Genomic DNA, 26,059 nt, shown 5'->3' with positions numbered 1-26,059 from the left:
AACAAATCTTCCCCCACAGACCAGAGTTTGAATGGAGGCCAGCGGTGAAGTTATAGAGATGTCAACTGAAGTCAGTGGAAATACCACTGCTCTCAGCAGATTAAATTGCAGTCTTGATGCTGGTATTGCCTCTTGCAGTTGCTGGCCCCAGCCCCTGTAGTGTTTTACCTGGTTTATTTATTTTTTATTTCGGCCTTAATTCAGCCAGGATGGTCTCTTGAGATTGAAATCGTATTTTTTCGTGAGAGGGCTGTAGAGTCCTGGACAAAATGGCAGCCCAATTACAGTGTGTTACATGAACCAACACTGAGCGAACATCCACTAAAGGAAGTGTGTGTAGTGATTGTAGTTCACTGATTCCTTTTTGCCATCTTGAAAGACGTGTGTGGTACAGAAACATGTACCAGCACATTTTTTCCTGACATTTTCAATTGATCACTTTCCAGGAAGCATCATTTATTCCTCTGTTCATCTAATTCATCGAAGTTTCAGGCATCAGTAATTGAATCTTGCGCCAAGAAAAATGGGTTTTCTGTTGAGGAGGTTTTAGCTGTTTTAATGATTTGAAATGAGATTTACACAAATTAAACTTCACAAACGCTCTAACTCAAGGTGCATCTTACTTATCTTACTGCCCATAACTGCTTTAAGCTCAGCAGACTGAGGATCAGCATCAGATTGTGCTCACTAATAGATACCAGCAACCTAAATATGCCTGATTGTTTTCATTAAGATCCATGCATTATTTGTTGATTTCCATAAAACTTGGATAGAGATGTGTGTCTCTGCTCAGAATCCACAGATCGAGGAATTTTTACTCACTTTCTCAACCATTGCAAGAAAGTGAGTCAAAATTCCTGGATCCGTCCCTTTATCGGATCCGCACCAAAAGTTAATGGCATCTATTCTAAGCAGAGACACATCTTTATCCAAGTTTTATGGAAATAGGCAACCAACAAACAAATTGGATTGATGGTTGGTGGCTTTGAATGTAATTGGGAGGTAATATGTAGGTTCTACAGTCTTGCTAGCTGCTCTGCGAGGCAATATACTTAAGCACTTTGGTGCTCTGAGCAAATGTCAAAATGCAAACATGGTCACAACGACATGCTAGCATGCTGATGTTAAGCTAATACAATGTTTCCCGGAATAACCGACTAGTTTTAGCGCTTGTTAGCATGCAACCTCTTGGTATTTCAGCATTGAGAATGACAGTACAGCTGAGGCTGATGGGAATGTCACTAGTTATGAAAGGCTAGGGGATCACCAAATCAGTTAAATACTTTGTTAACAAGCCATGAATATAACAAAGAACACATGCTTATCCATCAAGTAGATGCAGATTTTTTAATGGGAGTACACTAACTCAGACCTGGCTTTGCCCTTTGGAATACTAAGGGGTTACCAAAATCAGAAAACATCCTCTTGAACGTCATACTAAATTCAGTTGCAAATCAACCAGTAGCTGTTGAGATATTTCACTTACTTATTTTACTTGTCATTGTTCTGCTGGTTGACAATTTCTGGGGATTACCAAAGCAGGAGTAATTCTCCTAGTACCATGAATGGCAATCCATTACACCGTTACTGCGTTATATCTGACTAGACCAAGTGTTGCAACGATTGATTTAACAACAGATGACAGATTGGCAATGCTATCCATAAAGCTGTGCTTCTAGCGTTGCTAGATGACTGCGGGATGTTGCTAACAATGGGTCCAAGAGGATAAAAAACACGGGGAAATTTATGATCAGGCAGGTTTTAAATCACGTTGAGATGTGTCTTTTTGTCGTCCCAATAATGTCAGTGCATTTTTAAATGCATGCTGATTTCATATTAATAAGGAAGACGTAAAGGTCTTTGGGGAAATATCAGAAATGCTCCATTTCCTCTCAGCCGGCAAAGGGTGTGTCTGTGTCTGTTTGACTGACATCAACTTGGGAACAAGAGAAAAAAGAAGCAAATTTGCACCATAACTTCAAACTACAAATCATGGGCAGACAGAGTGTTGTCAGAGGTATTAAGGACCTCACCAGCACCTAAATGGGCGGACGTGATATTTGCTGGTGTGCTGTTTAATATGCTGCAGCAGATCAGCTAATTAGCCATCCTGCCTGCAAACTGATGTTAGCAGGATCCAACTTTTTAGGCAGCTACAAGCTAGTGTGACAACAAGGTGTGGCGTGTTCATATTTTTAAGTTAGGTAAGAAGTAGACTTTGACAGGGAAGCTAATCTGTGTTGCAGAGAACAAACAGTATTCCGACAAATTAATGTAAAATTAGAGTGTGCCTTCATGAAGCCGAAAAACATTTAATAATTCATTAAAAATATTTTCAATAAATTAAATCTAAGGGGACTTCAAACATACCTCCAGGTTAATACAAAAATCAAGATGAATCATAAAATTACTGCTCCGACCGTCCATCACGTACCGTTCTTCTTGGCTCTATAAACTGGACCTTGGGTGTGAAAACATTTGGTTTAACCTTCACATAACTTGGTTCAGATAATCTGTCAAATGTGTTGTCTGTTGTCTCCCATTTTCATGTTCTGCATGTGACTTGAATGTGTATCGTGTATGTGTTAGACTGTGTTATTGTGACCGACGGATGCCTTTAAAAAATTGTATGGATGGATGTGACGGCAGTGACGCAAGGTCCTGACTGACTCAGGCTGTGTCCTGGCATCCATACGTCCTTGTCATAACTGAGAGCACAGCACTGACAACCTCGCTTAGTTTGTCTCTTTAAGCCAACATCACATCAGAGATGGTGGCATGGGGGCGGAAAAGAGTGGGAGGGTGAAAGTGGGCCGGTGGGGGCACCCCAGCTCTGACCCGGCTCGGCCTGGCCCAGCTTGGCCTGGTTACGGTACCCGAGGAGTGATGAAGAGAATAGTGGAGACAGGGGAGGAAGGGACTTTGAATCACAGACAGCGAAGGAGGGATCAGAGTGACAGAGGAGGAGGAGAAAAGGGAGGGAGAGTGAAGAGCAAAGGGGAGGGTTTAGGGAAATAGATTTGAGAGAGAGAGAGAGAAAAGGAGAGTGGTAGAGCGAGGGAGTGTGTGTGTGTGAGTGAAAGAGAGATAGAGAGAGAGAGAGAGAGAGAGAGAGAGAGAGAGAGAGAGGGAGGGAGAGACACAGAGAGCATGTGAAGCACGCTGCCAGCGCTCTCTCGGTAATGCACTGTGAACAGGGACAAGCGAGAGAGCGAACACACTCACACACACATACGCACATGCTGTCTCTGTCACACACCCTCACACCCGTACACCTTCACACTGTGCCGCTCCTTCACACACATATACACACACTCCCTCACACGTGTGCGCCGAGGCTGAGAGGTGCCTTCTTCTGAGACTTTTCCTCGGTCTCTCTCTCAAACACACACATGGACACACACTGTGCAGCCGGACTCAACAGAACCAGACCGGACTACTGTCACCCACCAGTGGAGACTCTCGCATGAGCAGCGGCGGTACAGCATCTACCGTAAGGCACGGCTACCTGCCAGCACCCCCCACCTCCCCTATTCCCCTTCACCTCATCTCTTCTCCCTCCCTCCCTCCCTCTCTGTCTCCCTCCATTCATTCATCCCTCATTCTCCCAGCTGTGAGGCGGCACGCGTGGCTGAAGGACACAGCGCTGGGCTCTGCTGTGGTGTAGTGCGCTGCCGAGAGAGTTGGAGAGCCCGATCCGATAGAGGGGATAGATAGACTCACTGCACTCCCTCCCTCCCTCCCTCTCTCTCCCTCCTCATTCTTTGTGTCCCTGTCTGTCTCTCTATCCCCGCGCTCTCTCGTTCATGAATGTCACCTCTATCTCTGGGAAATGCTGGATGTATCAAGCCCCTGTCTTTTTCCCTTCTTGTCTCAGGGTGCGGGTGAACGCAAGGGTGATGCCAGGAGAGCTTGAAAGACAGCGAGGAAACAAGCCGCACTCCGTCCGGCATCGCCTGTCCACATCCCTTCATCCTCTTCCCAGCTTGCGGAGCTGATACCTCAGGTCGGACGGTCACCCACTTCTTCTTCTACTTCTCTGTCGCTGTTTCGGATAGAGAATTTTTACAGGTGAGGGACAGAACTCAAAGGAGCTGCAGTGTGTCCCAACAGTGTCACTTCTGTTATTTCGGAGAGTTGATATTCAGAATTCCTTTCAACCCACTCAATCGATTCCGGCTTCTGATCTGCGGGACTGAGCAGGCTAAGAGGACTTGATGGGATTTTTGTTTGGGTCTGGTTTCATCATGCAACGAAGGGTTGTGATGCTGAAAATGTTCAGACAGGATTGAGTCAAACTTCACTGGAGCTTCAGGAAAGGGGTAAGGGTACACTCAGACTGGGACAGAGGAACTGGGAGGTAAGGGTGCAGCTGGTCTGGGACAGAGGCATTGGGAGGTAAGGGTACGACCGGACTGGGACAGTGGCATTGGGGAGACATCGGCTACAGTGCATTGGTTTTTGGGTGGATAGCAACATGACTTGTCCCAACAGAGGAACAGTGACGTATCAAGGTTTCACTTGAACGTCACTCCCAACCACAACACAAACAACCAGAAGGACATTTAAGGGTATCCATCATCAATCCAAACCCCAGCGGGAGCCAGTTGTCAGGGGTGGGCCTTTCAGGAATCCACCCTTTTTTTCTCCACCTCCTCCTCGTCTTCCCGTCCTCTCCCTCTTTTTCTGCCCTGCTCCTCGGTACTTTGGTCCATCCACAGAAGCCCCCTCCTCCGCTCTGCACCCCTCCCTCAGCGGTGCTCCGTCGCCCTGGGTGAGTGGGCAGGGGGGTGGCCCACGGTACCCCCCGACACCTGGACGCCACCGAGCCGCCAGAGGCTGGTGAGGGGGCGGCAGGGTCAGCGCTGGGAAGATGGCCGCTCTCGCCAGCTCCCTAATTCGCCAGCGCAGGGAGGTCAAGGACCCCCAGGCAAACCGGCAGATCGCCAGCAAGCGCAAGCCTTGCCCAAAGAGCAACAAGTCGCTGTGCCAGAAGCAAATCCTCATATTAATATCGAAGGTTCGACTATGTGGCAGTCGAGGGAGAAAAATGGAAAAAAGACCAGGTGAGTCCCCCCAGGCCTTCCTATTAAAATCTCTCGTTTCTTCCTTCCTACACCGTCTTCATCTTCCCTTCTTCTTTGCTCCGTTTACTGCCTGTTCTGGATAACTGGATTTTGATGGCTGACTTGCCAGACTACAGATTAATCCTCGACTGTAAAGCCTCAATAGAGAACATCCCCAGCCTGTAATTTTCAGTTCAGGACTTAATCTGAATCTGGGAAACATCCCAGCCCATCTTCCTGGTAGCTGTAAACAGCATGTCCTGCATTTATGGTCGTACAGGAAATGGAAAGAGTAAATTCCAGCTTAATGCTCTGAGATTTGTACCTCTGACCACTGGCATGTCCTAGCCTGTGTTGTGACTGTAGTGATGACTTTGTTGAGGTGCATGTCAACACTTCCAGACACATGCTGGTAATCTGCAAGAACACAACGAAGTTGGCTCATACATACGGTGATTTACTATGATATAAAAATGTCAAGAGGCGCCTCATTTGCAATTCTGGGGGCCATCACTCTCCCTGTGCCTCCCTCAAGGCAAGTGAACACACAGTGCGGTCTAATTTGTCTTGTGTGTTTGCATGTTAAATGTAATTGCAAAATTATTCATTGAGGCTAAATGAGACGGGGACAGCTGATCTGTGTGATGAGTGTGTCTGTACTGCATATGGTGATGGTTTTCGACATTACGAGCCAAAGATAAATAGAGTTTTGAGAATAATTCCTCTGTAGTGTCTCAATGATGGCTATAATGTCGGCGCTTTACAATAACATGGCTCCTCAGAGGTCATGCGGCCGTGGTGAAGCCTTTTTGGATCTGTTTGTCAATGTGCTTCTAAATTTAGATGAGGGAGTCAGGGCTGAGCAGCGAAAACACACACTCAAACACCAGTGGTGGTGTTAAGGTTGGAGTTGGGGTTAGTCTGAAATGTACGTTTTTAGGGCAGACCATTTTGTCTTAGCGATATTAGTGCTACACTGTACATTGTTTGCTCTCCATTCAGTCAGTGATTTTTATAATAAATAATTGGCCAACGTGATTATTTTTGGAATAACATATGCGTTAGAATAACATAGTAAATTTGGCTTTTTTAAAATCATTTTTTATCGCCGTTTGTGTATTTTCATTCAATTTCTGTCGCTGTTTTGGAAGTCATAAAGGCTTTTTCTACTTTCTAGTTTTTAAGTTAAAAGTTTGGGTGAAATTTGGAAGAGAAAGATCCTCATTTACAGTTTGTTAATGCCTGAACAACCTAAATAAACAAACTCTCTTCGGTTTCCTGACTGAATAAACAGAACAAATAAACTGACCTTTAAGGACAACACGATTCCATACTGTTTTAAATTTTTCAGATTTGGCGGACCTTGCCACCTTTCTAGCTTCAAACAGTGTTCTGAGTATATTATTACCCCATTAATACTGAAAATATTACAATTCTGAGTTAGAATTTCTTCTCCAAAACTACGTAGTGCCCCTTTAAACCCAGTAGTGCATGTCACATAGATCCTGGGTCCCTCTATACAACAGTAAGTGTGTGTATCGTCATGTGTGTTTTCCCTGAACGAGCTTGTCCTCGCCTCACCAGTCTGCATGTGTGTGTCCTCTCCCCACACACACCTTCCTGCACATCCATGTACAGTACGTGCATGTCCTTCCCCATACCATGCAAGTGTGTTTGTGTGTGCACGCTGTGATATTTATTACCTCAGTGTGCCAAGTTCATCACGATAATCACGCGTGGAACATCTAACATTGAAAGCGGCATCTGCCATAGAGGCGGCCGCTCTCTACATTGTAATTGCGTTTGTAAAATATGTCGGACAGGTCGTGGCAGTGCCCGCTCTTTGGGAAAAAGGCCACGTGTGCATCGTGCCCATTGTTTGAAACCATTTCCACCCTAATGGCGTCAGTGCCTCTCACACTCTTATGGATTTATTATGGTAATCGTGGGACAAGGTGTGGGGACTGTGGTTAGAGACGCGTCGATGGCTTCGCCGTTTCAGGTTGTGATTTACGGGGGTCTGTGTTAAGTGCCTGTGTGTGGCAGTGTGCGTCTTCATCATTCTCTCAAGGAGTCTCTGCGTGTGTGCGTGTATGTGTTCGGCATATGGAGGACACCGCTGAACCCTAACCATGAATGTGTGTGTGCTAGCTGGCGTATGTGAGTATGTATTCTCCTCATGTGTGAGTTTCTCCCTCCTTTACCGAGCTTCAGCCCGAGGCCACAGTTGACCCCTGGCCAGAAATAAACGACTAGAATATTCTTGAGCCACAGTCTCCACCTCCTCCTCCTCTTCCTCTTCCTGGCAGGACTTCAGAGCAGCCTGCTTACAGCTTGCGTTCACATTGCCTCCAACTGGCTTCCATTGTTTTTACTGGCATCACTTGGCTGCTATTGGCTTATTCTGCATCCGGGGGCTTATGGTCTCTTGCATTGTCTTGTGTTTTGGTTGGTTCGCATTGTTTTCTGATGGCTTCCATTGTAGCGTTGGCTTCGTTTAGCTACGGTTGCCTTCTCTTGGCTTCTGTTGACTTTGGTCAAACACAGATTTCCGATTCACATTTCTCATATGTAAACAGTTGAAAATAAAATAAAAAACAGTGACAATAGGATTCTAGGAGCAACCTGAGGCTTATAAAAAAAGATTTTTCAACAAAGAACTGATAACAGTGTGACATATTCCAGCATCAGTACTTGTACAGGTTTCTAATTGACCAACACCCCATTTGAAGTATGACACTTTGCAGGGACAGCGAGTCAGTATTATAAATAAAGGCATTCAGGATCATTTTCATGTTCAAATGTTAAAATGGTTAAATGTCAAATGACAACATGTGTAGTCAAGCTCAAGTCAGTTCCCAGTCGAAACACTCAGCAGCACCAAAGCAATACGATCGCTCTCAGGTTGCAGGTTACTCCAATTATCACGGAAAGTTTCACCAGAAGGCCAGCAGGCAACTTTCTGGGTCAGTGGTTTAGCAGGTGTCAGCTGTTATATGACCTGTCCTTTATTTATTTATTTTTCCTGCTGTGCTTTGATCACTTTTAATATCATACAATATTTTTAATGTTAAAAAAATACGCCAACTTTGAAAGTTTGATTTGGCCCACACATTTTTTCATAATCTGAGAACAGACAAAGAAATTGGTCAATTAAGGGAATGTGGGTGTGCCATGTTGCACCAAAAGGAAATAATACAAAATGTGTTGGCCGTGGCACAAACATTAAGTTTTGATTTTAGTGCTCTAGGTGAAAAAGTACGGGAACCCCGAAACAAGTTATTTTTAAGAGTTTGGTTTTAGTTTGAAATCCCAATCAGGAGCAGTTAAAGATATCAGGAAACATCTTATTTTACATACCGGGTATGCCAGCTGATTATGCAACCATGATGCCAACACCATGTTCCTTTTGCCTTGCTTAGGTGAACTCTTACAGGTTTTAAATATCAGTGGTAGCTTCTACCTGTTTCAACTGAATACTGTGGGATTTCACCGGAAACTTTTTTGCTTAGTGTGGCTACATCTGCAAACCTGGTTAGAAACACTAGATATGTTTCAATTAAGCTGTGCATTTAAAGAAAAGATGATAAAAAAATGATTCCATTCAGGTACGTCTCGCCACTCTGCAGCCATCTTGGAAACGCAACTTGGCAATTATTTTAACTAACTAACTTAATTTACCGGATCAGCCCCATATGATAATGAATGGGGAGAGAGCTGGGTCCCCATCAGATCTGATACAAAAAAAAAAAAAGTTGGTGATTTTGCCCAAAAACAAGCTTTTAAAATGCTTTTGCTACCCCACAGGATATACTTCTTCTACTCATGCACAATGCCAACTGCTTTATGGCTCAATAAAGAGTGTCGTGACCTGACGTTGTCATCCCACCAAAGCAATTGAACTCACCTTTCTCGTTAATCCTGTGCATCTGATATTCTCCTCCTATTACTGCAGCCAGACGAAATCGGTTGAAACCACCGTGATAATCTCAAGTGTGCCCTCGCATTGTGCAGCCACATGATTGGCTGATGTGTCTGCCAGTTTGGCAATTTGCTTTTGGGGGGAAGGTGCCCCAAAAAAACGAAGACAACATCACTGCTTGGTTCTGTGCTTTCAGGACATGTTTTTCTCCCTGTGAAACCCTGTCGCGCGACAGAAAGCAAAAAGCAATCATACTTTCTTTTTTTTGCTTTCACCTTAATAAAAGTTCAAACCTTGAGACTAAGCCCCCGTGCCCCGGTTCTAAAAATGCGGTCACCTTATTTGCAGTCCAGTATGTTGTGACACTGCACACAGATGAACTGAATGGCACCTCAATAACTCAAGTGTGTGCGTAGATGTTATCATGCATCTAACACTGTCTGCTTGTGCGCCACTGCATTGTGTCTGTTGATGGCCACTTGAGGCTATTGTAGGAGAGGAGGTGCGCTAAGAACGAGTGTGTGTGTGTATGTGTGTGTGTGTGTGTGTGTGTGTGTGTCCTCAAACGTTAGCTACCTTACCTGCGTGAAAGTGAAGGATGCTGCGGGCTGGGGTGGTGACGTGTGTTTGCCTGTCCCGGCCTGACCCCCTTACCTCCTCTCTAACACTGTCAACCCGCATCCCTGCCCACTCTGTCACCCCCTCACCTCTGCACACACACACACACACACACCCACGCACACACACCCTCTAACCCTCACCTAACCCATACTAATGACGCCCCAGCACTACAGCCCACTCAGCTTATAACAAGGTCAGCTCGCCCTGCACAAACACACACACACACACACACACACACACACACACACTCAGAAGCGAGCTAGCGACACACACACTTTCAAGCGCAGATATACACAAGTACGTATCTATAATTATAAACACACACTCTGGCGTGGATAAAAAAAAAAAATGCACATTCGCACAAACGAATAAATCAGTACACACACTCACGCAAACACAAACAAATGATGAGATTTCGTGATACGTAGGGAGTGCGGAGGAGAGATAATTTTGCCATTGGCTTTTTGCGCGCGTGTGTATTTGTGTGCGCGTGGGTCTGATATGATCTAATGAGGATGTTAAGCCGCCTATTGGATATCAAAGCCAAACCAAAATAGCTTGTGTTGTCCCCCGACTGCCTGCTGTAAAACGGCCGTGGAAGCCCTCCTCTCTTCTGTTAACAGGATAGAAAAACACTCGCATTTGTGACTGCAGCGCGGGGGCCGAGCGTTCATCCAGCTTCTGCAAATTGGTCCTAGTGTGTGTGTGTGTGTGTGAGATAGGAGTGCGTGTTCGTGGGGGAGACAAACGACAAATGATGGTGTGACAGGAGTCAGTGCAAGCACCTCGGCCAGACTGTGCTTTCGTCCGTGTGTGTGTGTGTGTGTGTGTGTGTGTGTGTGAGGCTCATTGTTGTGCCGTGATTCATCAGGCCACACCAGCTCCTCTCATTAACACACACTGATTTATCAATAATGTGCGGCAGCGTTTGGAGAGCACACATTGACTGGGCCGATTTACTGCCTCGTAGGCCTGGACACTCCGGACGGGGCTACACCAGGGGAGGACTATATTTCTCTCTCTCTCTCTCTGTTTGACTCTCTTCTTTATCAGCTCTCCCTTTCTCCTCTATCCTCTCAATCCTCTCTCTCTCTATCTCACCTCCCTGTCTCTGCCCCCCCCCACACACCACTCACTTATCTTCTCAAGGACATCTGGCTTTCTTTTAACTGTCTCTCTCTCTCTCTCTCCCTCCCTCATGTCTGCCTGTCTCTCTACGCTCGCCGTATTTCCCCCCGCGGCGTCTAATCATCTTGTCTTTGGGCCAGTCAGTTAGTCACTGGGTGCCACAATAGCAGAGATACTGGAGGTATTGTGCTGCCGTGTTACGTAACCCTGGTTCCATTGTTGCTGGATCAGGAGCGAGCGTGATGCACGTCTTATGCGTGCAACCGTAATCGCTCGGTTTTTGGAGTTTGTTTACTATTGTTCTCCGTCCTTCTTGGTGGAGGAGTGTCGTGATGCTATGGATGCCTGTGTTAATCTGACAGGGACGAAGACAGTATTCAGGGTCTTGATCTGAATGGAAAATGTTCCTCAAAGGAGACGTGTTATGCTCATTTTGAGGTTCATAATTGTATTTTGGGTTACTACAAGAATAGGTTTACAAGCCTCAATGCTCAGAAAACAGGTTTCTCCCCTTTGTCTGAAATGCTCTGTTTGAGCTCCTGTCTCTTTAAGGCGCCCCTTTACCAAATACACAGTCCCCTCTGATTGGTCGGCTAACACACGCCTGACCCAGCATGGCTCACAACAACGGAGCAGCTGTGCTAAGCTGTGCTAGGCATAAATGATTCAAATGCATGACATGGTGACTTACTGTGATGTCATGGAATTAAAGGCGGGACTACTGATGAGGCGTTTTAGGGGCGGTGTTTTCTGTGGGAGAGAGGAGCTTCTCTTGGTGCGGAAAAGTACCCAATAAAACATTGAAGCAAAGCAGAACAAGGAAAAAAGCACATAGGTCTCCTTTAAGGAAAAGTATGTCAGTATTATCATGAAAGCGTTCTTAAAGGGCATTATGCAGGAATTTCAGTTGAAAGTGTTCTAAGATTATCAACAGAATGTGAATGTGCCAAGTGGTGTAAATACTTACTGGTCAACAAGCTCCCAGTTCAAAACTGCTGGCTGCACAGCTAACTGCTTTCGCTAGCTAATGGCACCCACAGTTAGCAGCCGTTAGCAGTTACTGCGGTTACATGCTGCCCACTGTTAGTTTTGCATATGAATTCAACAGGTGGCCAGTTCTTGAAGTAATAAAAGTAAAAGTACTTAATGCATGAAAAGCAGCAAATCTTCACATTTGTGAAGCGGGAACCATGTTTTCACATGAAAATTAGTTAAATGATTATCTAAATGTTTGCTGATTTGATTTCTGTAAATTGATTAAATACATTAATTGTTTAAACTTTTTAGTCAAAGGTCAAAATGATTTTTTAATGCTACTTTAGTTTCATAGCATCTCAAAGTCATCAGTTACGAAACAGAACAGAATAGAAAAAAGAGGATAATTTTGAAAAGTGACATTTATTTGATTTGAATTGTTGTTATCAAGATTAATTCTGGATTATATTCATGTATATAATTGATATTCCCTATTATTATTTATTAATATTATTATTTTAATCAGAATTGTGAAGATGTTAAATGTGATAGCTAGGGAAAAGGGAGTGCACCATTTTCTGTATCTGTTCAACCAACTGTATCCATATCTGTATGAGGGCGGGGCTTAAGCCTGGACTTGATAGGGTTTATTATTTATTAGTAAACAAAACTTTTTTGAAGAAAACATATAAAAAAAATTGTAGCACCTATAGATATTGGCACATTTACACATACCAAAAGTACATTATCTGTTCCAGACTTCTCTTGAGTTCTCACTCAACCCCAGCTCAAAGCTCATTGCGGAACAGTAATCCAACTGTGCACAGTGACATCTGTGAGTTGTTTGGTGAAAATGACGGGGACTACGAGCTCACAACAGCCTCACGACTAATTAATAAAGTGGACTAAACACACGCGAGATTAAGTCAAAGAAACAATCAATCAAGATTTACTCTAATTAAACCATGTCGCTGTTTTTGATGACATCAGAACGGTCAATATAGTCAGCGTTGTTTTACAGGAGCATCATGAAAAGCAATTGTCCGCCTGGTGGTAGATAAAACATGATGCGCACTGGGACCGTATACAGCTGGTGCCCTTTGTACTGTTTTTGCAATGCCCTTCAAACATCCTGAGTCTGCCACTGACCAGGAGGGTTTGTAAGCAAGCATGGCAGCTTGCTTTTCTGACGAGGACCGGGAACTATTCGTGTGTCGCTGGCGGTGAGATAGGCCGATCAGTTTGTGTGAATACTCTACACGAACTGTCGGCTTGGTGCCAGGGTCCCACTGGGGCCGAAAGTGTACGAAACAGAAACGCCTTGTAAACTGCTGTATTACACTAAAACTAATGGCAGCTGCAGCTTGAGCACATATTAAACTGTATTTAAGCCTCGACTTTGGTCGCTACTGACTAATTCAGGCCAAACTGATTGATTGTTGCTTGATGTTGGACTTGAGAGGGGTGCCTGATTAATTGCCTGAATGATCAATGGGTCTGGTTGTCAGACGATCGAATGGACGTCCCAGCTTGTCGGCCATCTTGTAGCAGTTTGGTTCAACCTGTTCGTCCACGCGGCGGCTGTCCTGTTAAAAGCGGTTGGATTGGTAGTGTTTGATGTGTCACGAGACTGTGGATGGAAATGAAACCGAGCTCTGCAGCAGATAAACCGTAACGTCTGCATCTTCCTCTCCATCCATGGCTCCGCATTCTTCTCGTTTCCGTCCGGCTTTCCATATATAGTAGATTCGCAGTAATGCTGCCTTTGACATTCTTCAGGACGCAGCAGTCTTATTGTTGTCAATGGACAAAACAGATGGGGCTTCTTACTTTACATTCACCACGAGCGCTCACACTGAGAGCGGTTGATTGACCTGTGTGGTGTCAGCATTGACGTCACACATTTGTGACTGTGAGACAAAACAGCCAATCAAAACTTGCACTGTGATTTATATAAAAAAAAAAACTAACAGCGTCTGCACAGCTTAAGACAGAATGACTGCAGGGTGCAGATTTCTGCCCACATGCATCTTTTGTTTCAACTAAAGGGCGATGACGAGAGCTGAAAGGGCCCAAACTGACTTGACAGCAGCTCCCGTTTTACTTCCCTCAAAGCACGACTTAAAGCGCAATCATCCAAAATACTAATAAATAAAGAAAGGAACAATTGATTGGGACCCACTTCATATCCTTGGAACACTTGACACTCGTATAGCACTACACATACTAAGTGCAAGCTAAGGAGTACTGTAGTAACTGTGCCGTAAGCCTGCAGATAAAAGGAGCGAAGACCAAGCAGCAGAAAACAGCCCGACGTTCAAAGAGCTACAACGTGCTGCCTGCTCCGAAACAGGTTGATTGCTCCGAAACAGTGGAGATGCGGAAAACGAACAGCTGTACAGTAAAGCACAGTAAATTAACCTGCTACGAGCCAGTGGGCATTTAAAATTGCTTCATTACGTCGTTGTATCCAAAAGGATGCTCGTGAAAGGACTTTGAAAGTGCTTCTCGCGTTGGCGGTCCACCAGACTGCATAAAGACGTGGCACATTTGAACATGTCACACCCCTCCCTGCTCCTGCTCGCTCTCCGACCCCAGTGGCGGGAATCAAGCGGCAGGCTCGCCCGTAGGTCCGATCACATAACTCCCTCGAGAAGGCCTTCCTTGGACGAAATGGAGACAACTTTAGCAAATTCCCCCTACGGTAATCATCAGTCACATGGAGCGCCAAGACTACTTTAATATTTTAAATTGTGCAGACTCACATCTTTTGCTCATTAGCCACGGACGACCTGACCGTCCCCCATCAATCACCAGGGAGAGAGAGTGAAACATCGCCACGTGCTTCACGCCGTGCATCACCGGCAGCCCCGATGGTCCCTCTGTTGTTCTGTAGCAGGTTCCGCCCTCTGTCCCTGCCAGTGTGGCAGATGTTGTTGTATGAAAATGGTGCCCGGAATAAATGATTTGGAGATGCTAACATTTGGCCTGTGAGATGATCAATGTGGGCTTTCAGTACCGCCCCTCCCAACCAATTGATTTATGGAGCCGACCACCATTTGCTTTGCTGCAGAGCGTTTCTTTTTTTTGGGGGGGGGGGGGGGGGGGGGGGGATCGGCATCAATCATCATTATCAGACAAAATAGAATATTTCTGGTGCGCTCTGTGTGTGTGTGTGTGTTCCTGTAGTACTTCAGTGTGGGATAAAAGTTTGCTCGGGTGTGCGAACTGTGTGTGTGAGAGTGTTGGGCTGTTGGTGTTGTTGTTGGGATTATGAAGGCTGCAGTGCCCTGGTAGGAATGAGGGGCGAGCTGCTTGGGCACATTCTTGGCACGCCGCGGCGCTGAGAACACCAGAGTGTAACGAGAGCAGGGCAGCGAGGTCGAAAAAGGTGCCGTTGCTCTTCAAATGACCTCCAGCTGATCGCGCCTCACGCAGACACACACACACCGACAGCAGAGCATGTATGCACGCACGCAAACATGCTCGCATTTATCTCTCGACATCTTATTTTGCATCAGATCATTTCCACCCCGCCGGGGCTCACCGTCTTCAGAGGCCCAGGTAACAAATGACCGGCGAGCGTCGAGTCAGCATCTTGCACACACCCCCCACCACCAACTCCACCTTGCTTTCCTCAATGTCAACCCCTCCCCCCAAGAAACAGTGCACTGCCCCTTTAATCAATGCCTATAGTTAAACCGCAATATTAACATGCTGAGGATAGTAAAGGCAGCATTAGCATTTTATATGTAATCAATTTGCCGCATGGTTTGTGTGCAGAGCTGTGCGGGACGTGTGTGACATGCAAGCTTAGGGATACAGGACACACACACACACACACACACGCACGCACACACACATACATACGGGCAGACACACAACTGAGGGAAAGCACAGACAGCATGAAAGCCTTCTGGCTGGATCCTGAACAAGACATAGAGGCACGCAAAGGCACAGAGATCCACAGTGTAAACACACACACACACACACACTACACACACACACACACACTCATAGATCTGCGTCATGAGTTGAGACTCAGATCCCTCAACTCCAGCCACAGAGTCCCTGACCGAGGTGACACTGTCTACTAAAAGTAAAACTCATTAAATCATATGACATTTTTATCCATCTCCCTCTATTCATCTGTGTGACTGTGTGTGTCCAGTTTGTGTGTGTGCGCGTGTGTGTGTGTGCGTGTGTTCACTGCTCACTCTCACACCGCCTGCAACACCTCAAACCGCGCTGTGGCAGCGACGGGCGAGAACAAACCGGCCTTACCGGGAAAAGTCTGCGCGCGCATGCTTTCCCGCTTGCGTCTGTATCTGATTACGTGCTAATTTACTTTGATCACACAGACTGTGGCAGCCAAGGGTGGGTGTAGGATTTACTGACAGGTGCCGTGGACCAAGAGATCCGCACAGGGCACGGCCTCATATTTGTCTGTCAGTCTCTTTGCTATTAGAGAGGTAGCCTATAAATGAACTCAGGGGGAATACAGTACAGCAGCTATTTGACTGAAGTTCTGAGACTCCAGTCTGCAGTTGTTTGCGATCATTAGCTCCTGGCAGCTGTAAACTAGATGGTTTGTTAGTTTTACAGTAGTGAGTAGAAACCTGCCGGATTTGTTTAGAGGATTGCTGAGACACACATAATGTATTTTCTCCACAGAGGAATGGAGCAGGACTGACTGTCAGATTACATTTTTGAGCTCATTGTGCTTTCAGTAATTAAAGATAAATACCTGTCAGAGTAATGACTGATACACTAAAGGGCTGCTGCACCAAAATTATAAAGATACATACTTACATAAATACTTATATTTATCCTGCCTGCCTCAAAGATTGATGTAAAAAGTGGTTAACTTTTTCGCAGTGAGGTTCGTAACAGGAATATTTATCTCTTCAAAGACATGTTGATATTTGAAAGGTGTAATTTGTTATTAACTCGCGTATCACCAATGTTATTCCTTTCACATCCAAGGCTTACAATATGAATATATACACTACGCTGCTGCTGTAATGTCGTTTTTTTAGATCACACTACCTTGCTCGGCATGGCCCGACCTACTCTGCCTCTGATTGGCTACATCCTGCCCATTAAGTAATGCACATGTGCAGCCCTCACCAAAGCTTGAACAGATGTGAGATGTCTCACTCTGTAGCTAAAATGGAGCATTCATGACACAATGTGAAAAGGGATGCTGCACCAATGCACCATATGAGAAAATGTGTTTTTTGAAAACTTAAGTATGTAAACCTGTTCTGCGAGGACGCCCAGGTAAAAGTAAGAGCCTGAAAATTAGCATAGTATGACCTCTTTAACAGTTTTACATCAAAGTGGTGTATGGGAGCATATGATGCTCTTTATAGTGCAGATTTAGAGGATCTCATGAAGCCTATGGTGGAAGAACAAACACAAAGACACACAGACATTATAGGATTTCACAAGTATATCACACAAGATTTTGGCAACTTTTGAGGGAAGTATTCAGGAAGTTAACACCAGTCACGGTGTGCCACCTTGACTTTTACCACTTTTATGTGTCTTGATATACTTTCTTTTTTTTTTTTAAACCCCAGTTTTTATCGTTTCCCTCTGTCACCACTTCTCTACCATCCGTCCACTTCCTGTGTTCCCTCCACTTTTCCTCCCCTCCCTTTTACTTACACATGGAGCGCTTAATCATGCATGCTGCATTTACTGTACTTAAAGTGCTGCTCCCAAACCAGTACATGAATAACACTGAATAATGTAACTTGCGTGTTTCCTATAGACAGACAGCCGAGGCGAGTGTTTCGGTCGTATAGAGATAATCCATTATGTTACTGTATAGTCACTGAACAGATATAACAGTCCTCGCATTCACGTGCCGCACAGGCAACACAATCGGCGTACACAAATGCAAAAGCGGCTGTATTGTTTTGAAAAGAAATCTCACAGACAGGCGTGGGGCTTACATTTGCTCACTTTTTCACACTGACTGTACACACACACACATGCGCGCACACACAGAGTGATGATAAAAGGGGACACGGTGCAGGCAGAGCTGTGATCTATACTGTATCAACCCCCTCCGGGCATGATGTGCACTTTCAAAAGCACATGTGTAGAGTTTGACTCAGGACCTACAGCACATGCATGTGTTCTCTGTGTCAGAAACTGACATGTGCATGCTCCCTTTGAAAAATATACAAGCGAGAAACACCGCGAGTTCCCATGAGTGTGTACCTCGAGTCTGTTTGAGGAAGGGGGGGGGGGGGCACCTTGCTGCTTGCGGCACCCTGTCTACCTGTGTGTTGTTCCCCTGTGGTACACAAGCACAGGTGCGTGACGCGTCCTTCACTTTAATGTGCCATCAATCTGTAAAGCTGGAGACGAGCCAGAGCGCTACCTACCCCAGCACCCCCCGCACACACTCACACACGCACGCACACACTCACGCACGCACACACACTCACGCACATTTGAACAGTACTCTAGAAATGTCTGCTGTGCTCTCTGAAGAGATTTTGCGTGCAGACGAGAGGAGAACTTCCTCTAAAACTGGGGCTTTACCTCCGCCATTAAATTATCCATCATGCAATTAGACTCCCGCTCTGCAGAGAGGGAGGGAAAGATAGAGCCAGACAGAGATAGAGAGCACTCTTAGCCATTCATTAAGTCTAGCATTAAGTTATAACATCTAATTAGACCATGTGATACTGAATCTTTAAAGCCGTACGACAATACCTCATTTAATATCAAGATACATTTTCATTATTGTTTCTGAAATCAAATCTAAATTATTACACCCACCTGGCAGATGATTTAGAACCTTATTAAAAAACTTTAATAAGGACTTTAAAATACATATGGAAAAAATGGCTGAATAGACTATTTTACGCCTCACTCATTACGATTTCAGTCCTGGGCGATTTTGCAACACTGAAACTTGTGGAGTGAAACTTGTTTAAAGTTGCTATATGTCGGAATTATGTGTAAAAAACATTCAAAATGAACCAAAGCTTTCAATAGAATGTGAAGAAACAAGAATTTTGATGTCTGAAAAGTATTTGCATTGTGTTGCAAAGATATCTACTGAAGTTAGCACGCTAACCGCTAGCCCCGGCCCGTCCTATCTCATAATACCGCTCCGAGCTCTCAGTCCAGGCTGCTAGCTACATGAGCTTACAAGCAGTTAGCAGTTTTTTTAGTGATATGCTGCCCCCTATTTGTGTGGAGCATGAATTCAACAGGTGACCATTACATATTGCACCTCCAAAGGCGACAGAAGAATATAAATCAAGTCAAATATATTTATAAAGTCCATTTTAAAGACTATGCACATTAAAAGTGCTGTACAAATCAGAGCAGCAGTAGCCAAAGACATAATGAGAATACTTTTCATTAGCATCGCTAGCCTGTCTATGTGTAGTGTGAATTAAGTAAAAAAAAGAAGAAATTCTACTTATTCCTGTCGAATCGAATCCTGTCATTGCACTCCTATAACACTGTTGGACACTTTACGGACCGTTTCAAAGACAAATGATCAAAAGCGATACAGCAGAACCAGAGACATCACCTGTATTATACCATGCATTCTTCTTCCTTCTCAAAACCTGGTGCCTACATTACCCAGAATGCAACGCAGCCACTGAGTGGCATAACTGGAGGAAGCAGCTGCAGAACTTTCCCTTTAAGAAAACCAGTAAGATAAAGGAAAAGGTCACTTTGTACTGAACTGGCATTTATAGTAGCAGAAATGATGATAGACAGACTTTTTTTCTGGGAAAGCTACCAGACAGCCAAAACAAAGACAAGAAAATATGGCGAGTCATATCTCACCCTCAGCTTCACCAGTGTAACGGTGGGTATTACTGCAAACAAGTAAAGATGCCACTTGTAGGGACTACACATCCGAGCACAGTGACACCACCAGCTGTTGTCTTCTGTATTACACGAAATGCGTGCATGCGCTGGCTGCTGAATCTGTGGCTTGCAAATGTGTCAGATTTTTCTCATCATCTCTTGTTAAAGTCATTGTATGTATTTACTCGTGTCGCACAGCAGCTGACAGATGTTGGGAGAGAGTGGGACGTCTCACTAAATCCTCGAGATCAAAGTCCTGTAGGTTGTCTGGGAGTCAGTTAAAATAATTTTCATCAACTTATGTCGAATTATGAACCGCTTATATACACCTCTCCATGCCTCATGTCCGAATCACATCATCACCAGGCAGCTAAAAGGCAGAGGGGAGACAGAGGGAGGGGAACGCTGCTTGAAATCCTTTTGCAAGTTGAGACGTTGTAAGCCCCTTAAGGCCACCAGGCCATGAAGGACAGCCATTCGCAGATATTTATCATCATTATTTTTGAACCATTTCGGCTTTATTAGACGTTTTGAAGTGGTAAGTGACGGGATAGAGCGGCGCTCGGGTGCTGACATTCACAAAGGTCACAAGACAGATTCAAACCCATGATGCTGCCTACGCCGATGACTCATATCTACAGAACATCCATCCCTTGCGCCTTTAATTCATGCCCCACGCATAAATGGATATATTAACACATGTATTCGGGTTCAGTGTGTTTCGTGGAATCCATTTAAGGCCATGCATAGATGGAGGGCAGCAGCATTAAATTCCACATAATGAAACCAGATGATATAACTCTTCAGCTCGGTTTCTATCACAAATTCACATCACGCCCTTAAATCGCTCATCGTTTCAACATGTCTTAGTGTGGAAGATCTGATTTTAACCTAAAGACACGACCTAAAACAAGCTCTAAATGTATGCACTGTCTAATGCAGAATATGTGAGTAAAACCCAATCCTTTTAACCATCATTTTTTATTGAAGCATCACAGGTTTGGCTGTATCTTTCCACGTCAGGAGTTCATCATATATATATGAGAAGAATTTATGTCGAAGGTGCAACTGATTGCTTACATTCAAGTGGACGGGAGTGGGCAGATAATGATGACGGAGAGGGAGAGCTACTCAGTGGCTGAAATTGGATGTGACAGAGAACAAGCTGTATTCGGAGAGCTGTATCCTAATTAGACAGGTCCATCACGCACTCATAAATGCTGCCGTAAAGCGTTTGATTTGTGAGACTGTCTTGTATGTTCACGACTCGGCTCATGATCATCCTATGAGCTCCCTGCCCCTGTCAAAATACAGTCCCAGGGCTGAACTCCTCTGCCTGTTCGCTTCCAGCAGGACAGACTCTGCCAAAGCCTCCGCTCCCCAGAACAGGGACTTTGTGGCAGGATGCCATCTTAGCCTTAGCACCCGGCACTGACAGAGATAGAGAGAGATCTATTTAATCTATCGCTTGCGTCCATCGGCCTGTATGCGAGTTTAAATTGCTTTCAGAAAAGCCTCCGTCACTATTTTCCCCTGAATCTAATTTCGTCGTCCTTTTTTTTTTTTAAGTCAGCCATCAGTTTTCATTAAATAAGCAAACTGAAAGATTATTCAGGGTCAGCTTCGGTAAAATGTAGTCTATTACTGTCACAAAATATTGGCCCGTGATCCTTCCGTAATCTTAACCGCAGGGTTATTTTTGTAACAGTGATGACGAAGGTCCCTGAACCTTAACAGAGTACATTTTGCAACACAAACCTTGATCTTTCTTTAAACCTTAAACAGCTGTTTTTAACCAAACCTTGACCGTGACATTGTGGTTGCATAAAGTGCATGTATTGTTCAGTGATTCTTAACAATGAACAGGGTTTTTTTTTAATTGTATTCCTTTATATCACTCATCTTCCCGCCATTTTTTTTGCTTTTTTAGCTCACTCTGCTGTACACATAGTGGCTAATCCCCAGAACAATATATAGACAATTCCAAGCTCTATATGCTACAAAAGCATTGGAATAGTGGGTTCACCTGTCCATAGATAAGGGTCAAGACAAGTGTGTAAACTCACCTTGAGGTCATTGATTAGTTTGTCTGTCATCGCCATCTTGGTTTTTTGGAGTCACGAGCGACCATATTTGAACAAGAGGGTGGAGCTGAGGAGAATATCCTGAAAGGATCTGACTGAGGACCTGACAATATGCCGTGGTAGCGACTTTGTGCTCTCTTTTACTCTATATGGGAGCACAATTTGGGAGCACAGGGGCGGCTGTGGCTCAGGGGGTTGAGCCAGCGCCTCGTTATCGCAAGATACTGAAACCCTTGCATGGCAGCCACCGCCATCAGTGTAAGAATGTATGAATTACTGTAAGTCACTTTGGACAAAGGTGACTGCTAAATGCCTTATATGTAGTAAAAATGGTCTTGGAGAAGACTTGTAACTAGCAACTGAGACCATAAACACACCAATTAACTGTTTACTGAGGTAATAGATCAAGTGCAAAGTAGGGTCATTTTCTCATAAGCATACATACAATCAGACTTATATTTGAAACCAGTGTTCTTAAGACAGAAAGCAGGTTTAGGGCACTTCTGCACTGGCGTAGCTCTTTTCAGATCCTGAAGCTCTCTCCATATTTTGTACGGTCAATGATATAAATGTGCTCAGACTACTAATAAGACATCATAGATACTGATGCAGCTGTACAGGGGTGCAACATGTCGATTCAGTCTAGTTGTTTTATGTACAGTCTGGGGTGCTTCTTAGTGTTACCACTGTGACAACACAAAACAGTGCATGCTGCCAGGAGAAACTGTTTTGATTCAAGTGAATGTAAATGCATTTGCATTTATCACTTACCATCAGCAAAGCAACAGTCCTTTTGCGTTCAAATTCATCACCATTTTCATAGAGCACTTTGAGACATTGTGATTTACATTAAAAAAAACACATCCACGGACACCCATTTGTACAAATACTTGCCATTTCTGTGCCTCTAGAAGAATGTGTGAAAAAAAGAAACCATTGATTTCATTAAAAGTGTATGTACGTAAATAATTCACACTGCACTGTTTAAAGAAACATGTGCAGTGAGGTGGAACACCCGCTCCTCTCTCTCCCTCAGGGACTGGTAGTGAATTAGGAGATGGTGTGATTGGAGCAGATAGAGAGAGACTGACGTCTGACCTCCAGCTAGAGGTTAAAAGGGGGAGAAAGATGGAGGGGATAAGGAGCGGGATGCCACAAGTGAGAAGTTCTGTGGAAGACAGGTCATTAGTATCATTAGAGTTGGTGGCGAGATTTCCTTTTGTTATCCGGTTTTGCATGTGTTGACACTTTTGTTTTGAGCATCGCTTGACTGAGCATGAATTGGACAGTTTGGAGTTTTTCAGCTGTTAGATGAAAGTCTATTTTGGTTGCAGCTTGCCATGTCTGGATTTTGCAGGCGTCTCTTTTACAAAGTGGGAGCCCGTGGAGGATATTGACTTTTTGTCAGCTCTTGTTGAACCAGACAGTTTAGGAGTTTTTTTTCTTTCTTTTTTTTTCACTTTAAACAGCTGTGATATCAGGACATCTCTATTTGGGTTTGGGGTTATAAAAGCACAACCGGCAGCGGAGTGTGTTTTCTTACTGAAACTGTCCAGAGAACACATACCTGTGTGTGTCCATATTGTACAGTACACGGTCAAAAGAGGTGGTGTGCAATTTGCACTATTTTACAGAAAATGACGGCCATTATCCATCTGTGTCAGGGTGCAGCAAGGCATCATGGGTACAAACAGCTGCTGAAAGGCGGCTGTTGTTGTTAAGTAATCAAATGCAAGTGTGTTTGTGCAGCCTATACTGTGTGTTAATATATTGTGAATTCAAATTGCAGTTAAATATTTATTATACTACACACTTGATGGTTTCTTTTTCAATTTAGCATGCAATCAATGCATCTCTAATGATTGTGTCACATACTTTTGAATATCCATCCTTTGATTATTTGATCATTTTTCTATCATTTTACCACTGGAGAGACATTTCATTTTTTAAGTGTATCATAGTACACTTAATGCATCACTAGCAAAATATGACTTGTTTAATTGACCAGGAAAAAGGATTTTTCATCATCGCTCATCAAATTTTAGGACATTGTAGACACTCAAGGGAGAACTTAGTAAAAAAGAGACAAAGGGAAACGAGGTTTGCAGTTGTTTTTTTTTGTTTAGATTAACCCCACAGTTTGATTTTAAAAAAAAAAGAACTGATACAACCCTGCGAGAGCTGATGAGTCAGTAGGACACTGAAGTGGGTTAGGTAAGAAGGTAAGAAGGTAAGGAGGTAAGGAAGGGGGAGCACTCGCAGATATATCTTGGAGAGAGCCAGTGAGAGATGGACAGATAGGAAAGAGGAAGCAAGAACTAAAAGCAGCTTCAGAACAGCAAGGAAGAGATGGCGTGATAGAGAGATGGAAGGATAACGAGCAGAGGAGGTGTATAAGGCGGAGGCAGGGAGGGAGGTAAGAGGGTCAGAGAGATGGGCTGATAGAGGGGGGGATGAAGAAGGGAAGGAAGGGAGAGATGGGGCGGGCAAAAGATAGCGGAAGAGGAAATACCAGGAAAAGGTAAAGAGTGATGGAGGGAAGGAGGGAAGCGATAGGCCTGGGAAAGATGAAGCCAGCAGCAGTGCTCAATTATATCAAGAAAGGTGGGGGCGGGCCAGGGGAGAGGGGAGAGGGGAGAGGGGGGAGTCAAAGAATGAAAGAAGCGGAAGTCAATTCATGACTCTCATAGGAGCCTTCATCAGATAATTTAGTCTGAAAAATGCAAGTTATTCAATGTGTGTGTGTGTGCGTAATAAAGTTTCAGTGCCGGGCAGCAGATACACACATTTATAGGTTATGTATATAGAGTGCGTGAGAAAGGTTTTATGTAAATATGTACATACTGTGTGTGAGCGTTGGAGTGTGTGTTTGTGTGTGTGTGTGTGTGTGTTCAGTGTGTGGTGTGTGTGAAGCTCAGCTGAGACTGAAGTCTGGGGGCAGTGCCAGTGCTTTAGAGGAAGATAAGCAGACATAATTAAGAGGCCATTAATAAATTTGTTAATGAGCACTCCATGTAACAGAGAGAGGCGGAGAAAAGCGAGCGAGGGAGCGGCAGATCATGCGTAATTGTGTGCATGTGTGTGTGTGTGTGTGTGTGTGTGTGTGTGTGTGTCTGGAGCGGGGAGTCTAGCGTCTGCGTGTCTCTCATATTCCATATCAGGCGTATCTGCTGGCTGAGATAAGTTATCATTATGAGATATGTCCCGCCCGTGACACATACACACTGTCATCTCCACTCCATTTGCATAAAGAGGGCTTTTAGCGATGCCCTTGTACCCTCAATGACAGTATCGCTGCATTAGTCAATGCACACACACACACACACACACACATCCACGCACTCTCACAGACACCACACACGCATGCATTATGTATTAATTGCTTAACATATAGTTGTGTTTTAATGAAAGGATTAACTTTATAACAAGAAAATGTAAATGTTGTATTAAACCTAAATAATCACCAGGGGAAGAGGAACTACTGACACATAACGTGAAAATAGGTTCAGTTTCACTGCAACTACTACATTACAGCAAGTGTATACACAATCACATTTATTTATAGATTTATTTTTGACCTTGGAAACACATTCTGTGTCTGTCTTCCAAATTCATGATTTTTCTGAAGCCTCTTCCGCTGCGTCTTCTTCAGCAGGTCGGACTTGGTTAGGTGCCATCACGCGACCAGTGAACCGAACCATGGCCATGTGGTCGCACATGTGGCGGCATGTCCGCTCCACGGTAGGGGTTAACCTTCCACACCGTAGGTCGTAACTGCAAGCAGCTCATCACAACCTATTTACATTTATTTACATGTGTTGTTAGGCAGAGACCTCTGGTGGTTGTGGTGATTATGATGGAAGCAAAGGAGGAAGTCAGTCAACATAGTATAAAGAGCAACAAGGTCTGTATAGAGGTCGAGTTGGAAGGGTGGGTCAACCACAGTACCTTCGCCGAGGGAATCGCTGTTCAGCACATCACGTACTTATCATAGTTTAACTTACATACCTAGCTAAAAGACTTATTGTAACCCAAACCATTATTTTGACCTTAACCTAACAAAGTAGCTGTGATGCCTATACCTAACCAAACCACAACCATTTCACAATCTTTACTATACCGGTCTCTGGTAAGTCTGTCGCCAATACTCTCATATCATATATATATAATTTTAGGAGAATTTTCTTCAAGATTGTTATGGGAGTCATTGGAAAATGACATATTCTATCATTTATGTATGAAAATGTGTTGTACCTATCATACTGTTTTACTAGGACACTAAGCAAGGTTTGTTTAGTTAAAGAGGACTGTGCCAAACTATTGAATTATCCAGAAAAGGCGTGAAAGTGATCCCTGATGGGAATTTGCCCGATTATTGATTTTAACATTCAAAATATGCAAGACATAGA

The 26,059-nt window shown here is 44.3% G+C and overlaps 1 protein-coding gene across 2 annotated transcripts in view; it reads left to right on the top strand.

The window, feature by feature from the left end:
- Positions 1-3,222: 3,222 nt before the first annotated feature.
- The window catches only part of fgf11a (fibroblast growth factor 11a), a 120,411-nt gene continuing 97,574 nt past the window's right edge, over positions 3,223-26,059 (top strand). Inside the window, exons 1-2 of one of the 2 annotated variants that reach the window (XM_030431456.1) lie at positions 3,223-3,493; positions 3,878-5,066. In XM_030431456.1, the coding sequence (XP_030287316.1) occupies positions 4,874-5,066 (193 nt within the window). In that variant the 5' untranslated portion in view covers positions 3,223-3,493; positions 3,878-4,873. Of the gene's footprint in view, positions 3,494-3,645; positions 5,067-26,059 lie in introns of those variants that run through there. The other variant, XM_030431457.1, reaches the window with a different exon arrangement.

The sequence above is a fragment of the Sparus aurata genome, chromosome 10, assembly GCF_900880675.1.
Source record: "Sparus aurata chromosome 10, fSpaAur1.1, whole genome shotgun sequence".
Taxonomy (NCBI): domain Eukaryota; kingdom Metazoa; phylum Chordata; class Actinopteri; order Spariformes; family Sparidae; genus Sparus; species Sparus aurata.
This window is presented reverse-complemented; position numbering and strand designations above follow the sequence as displayed.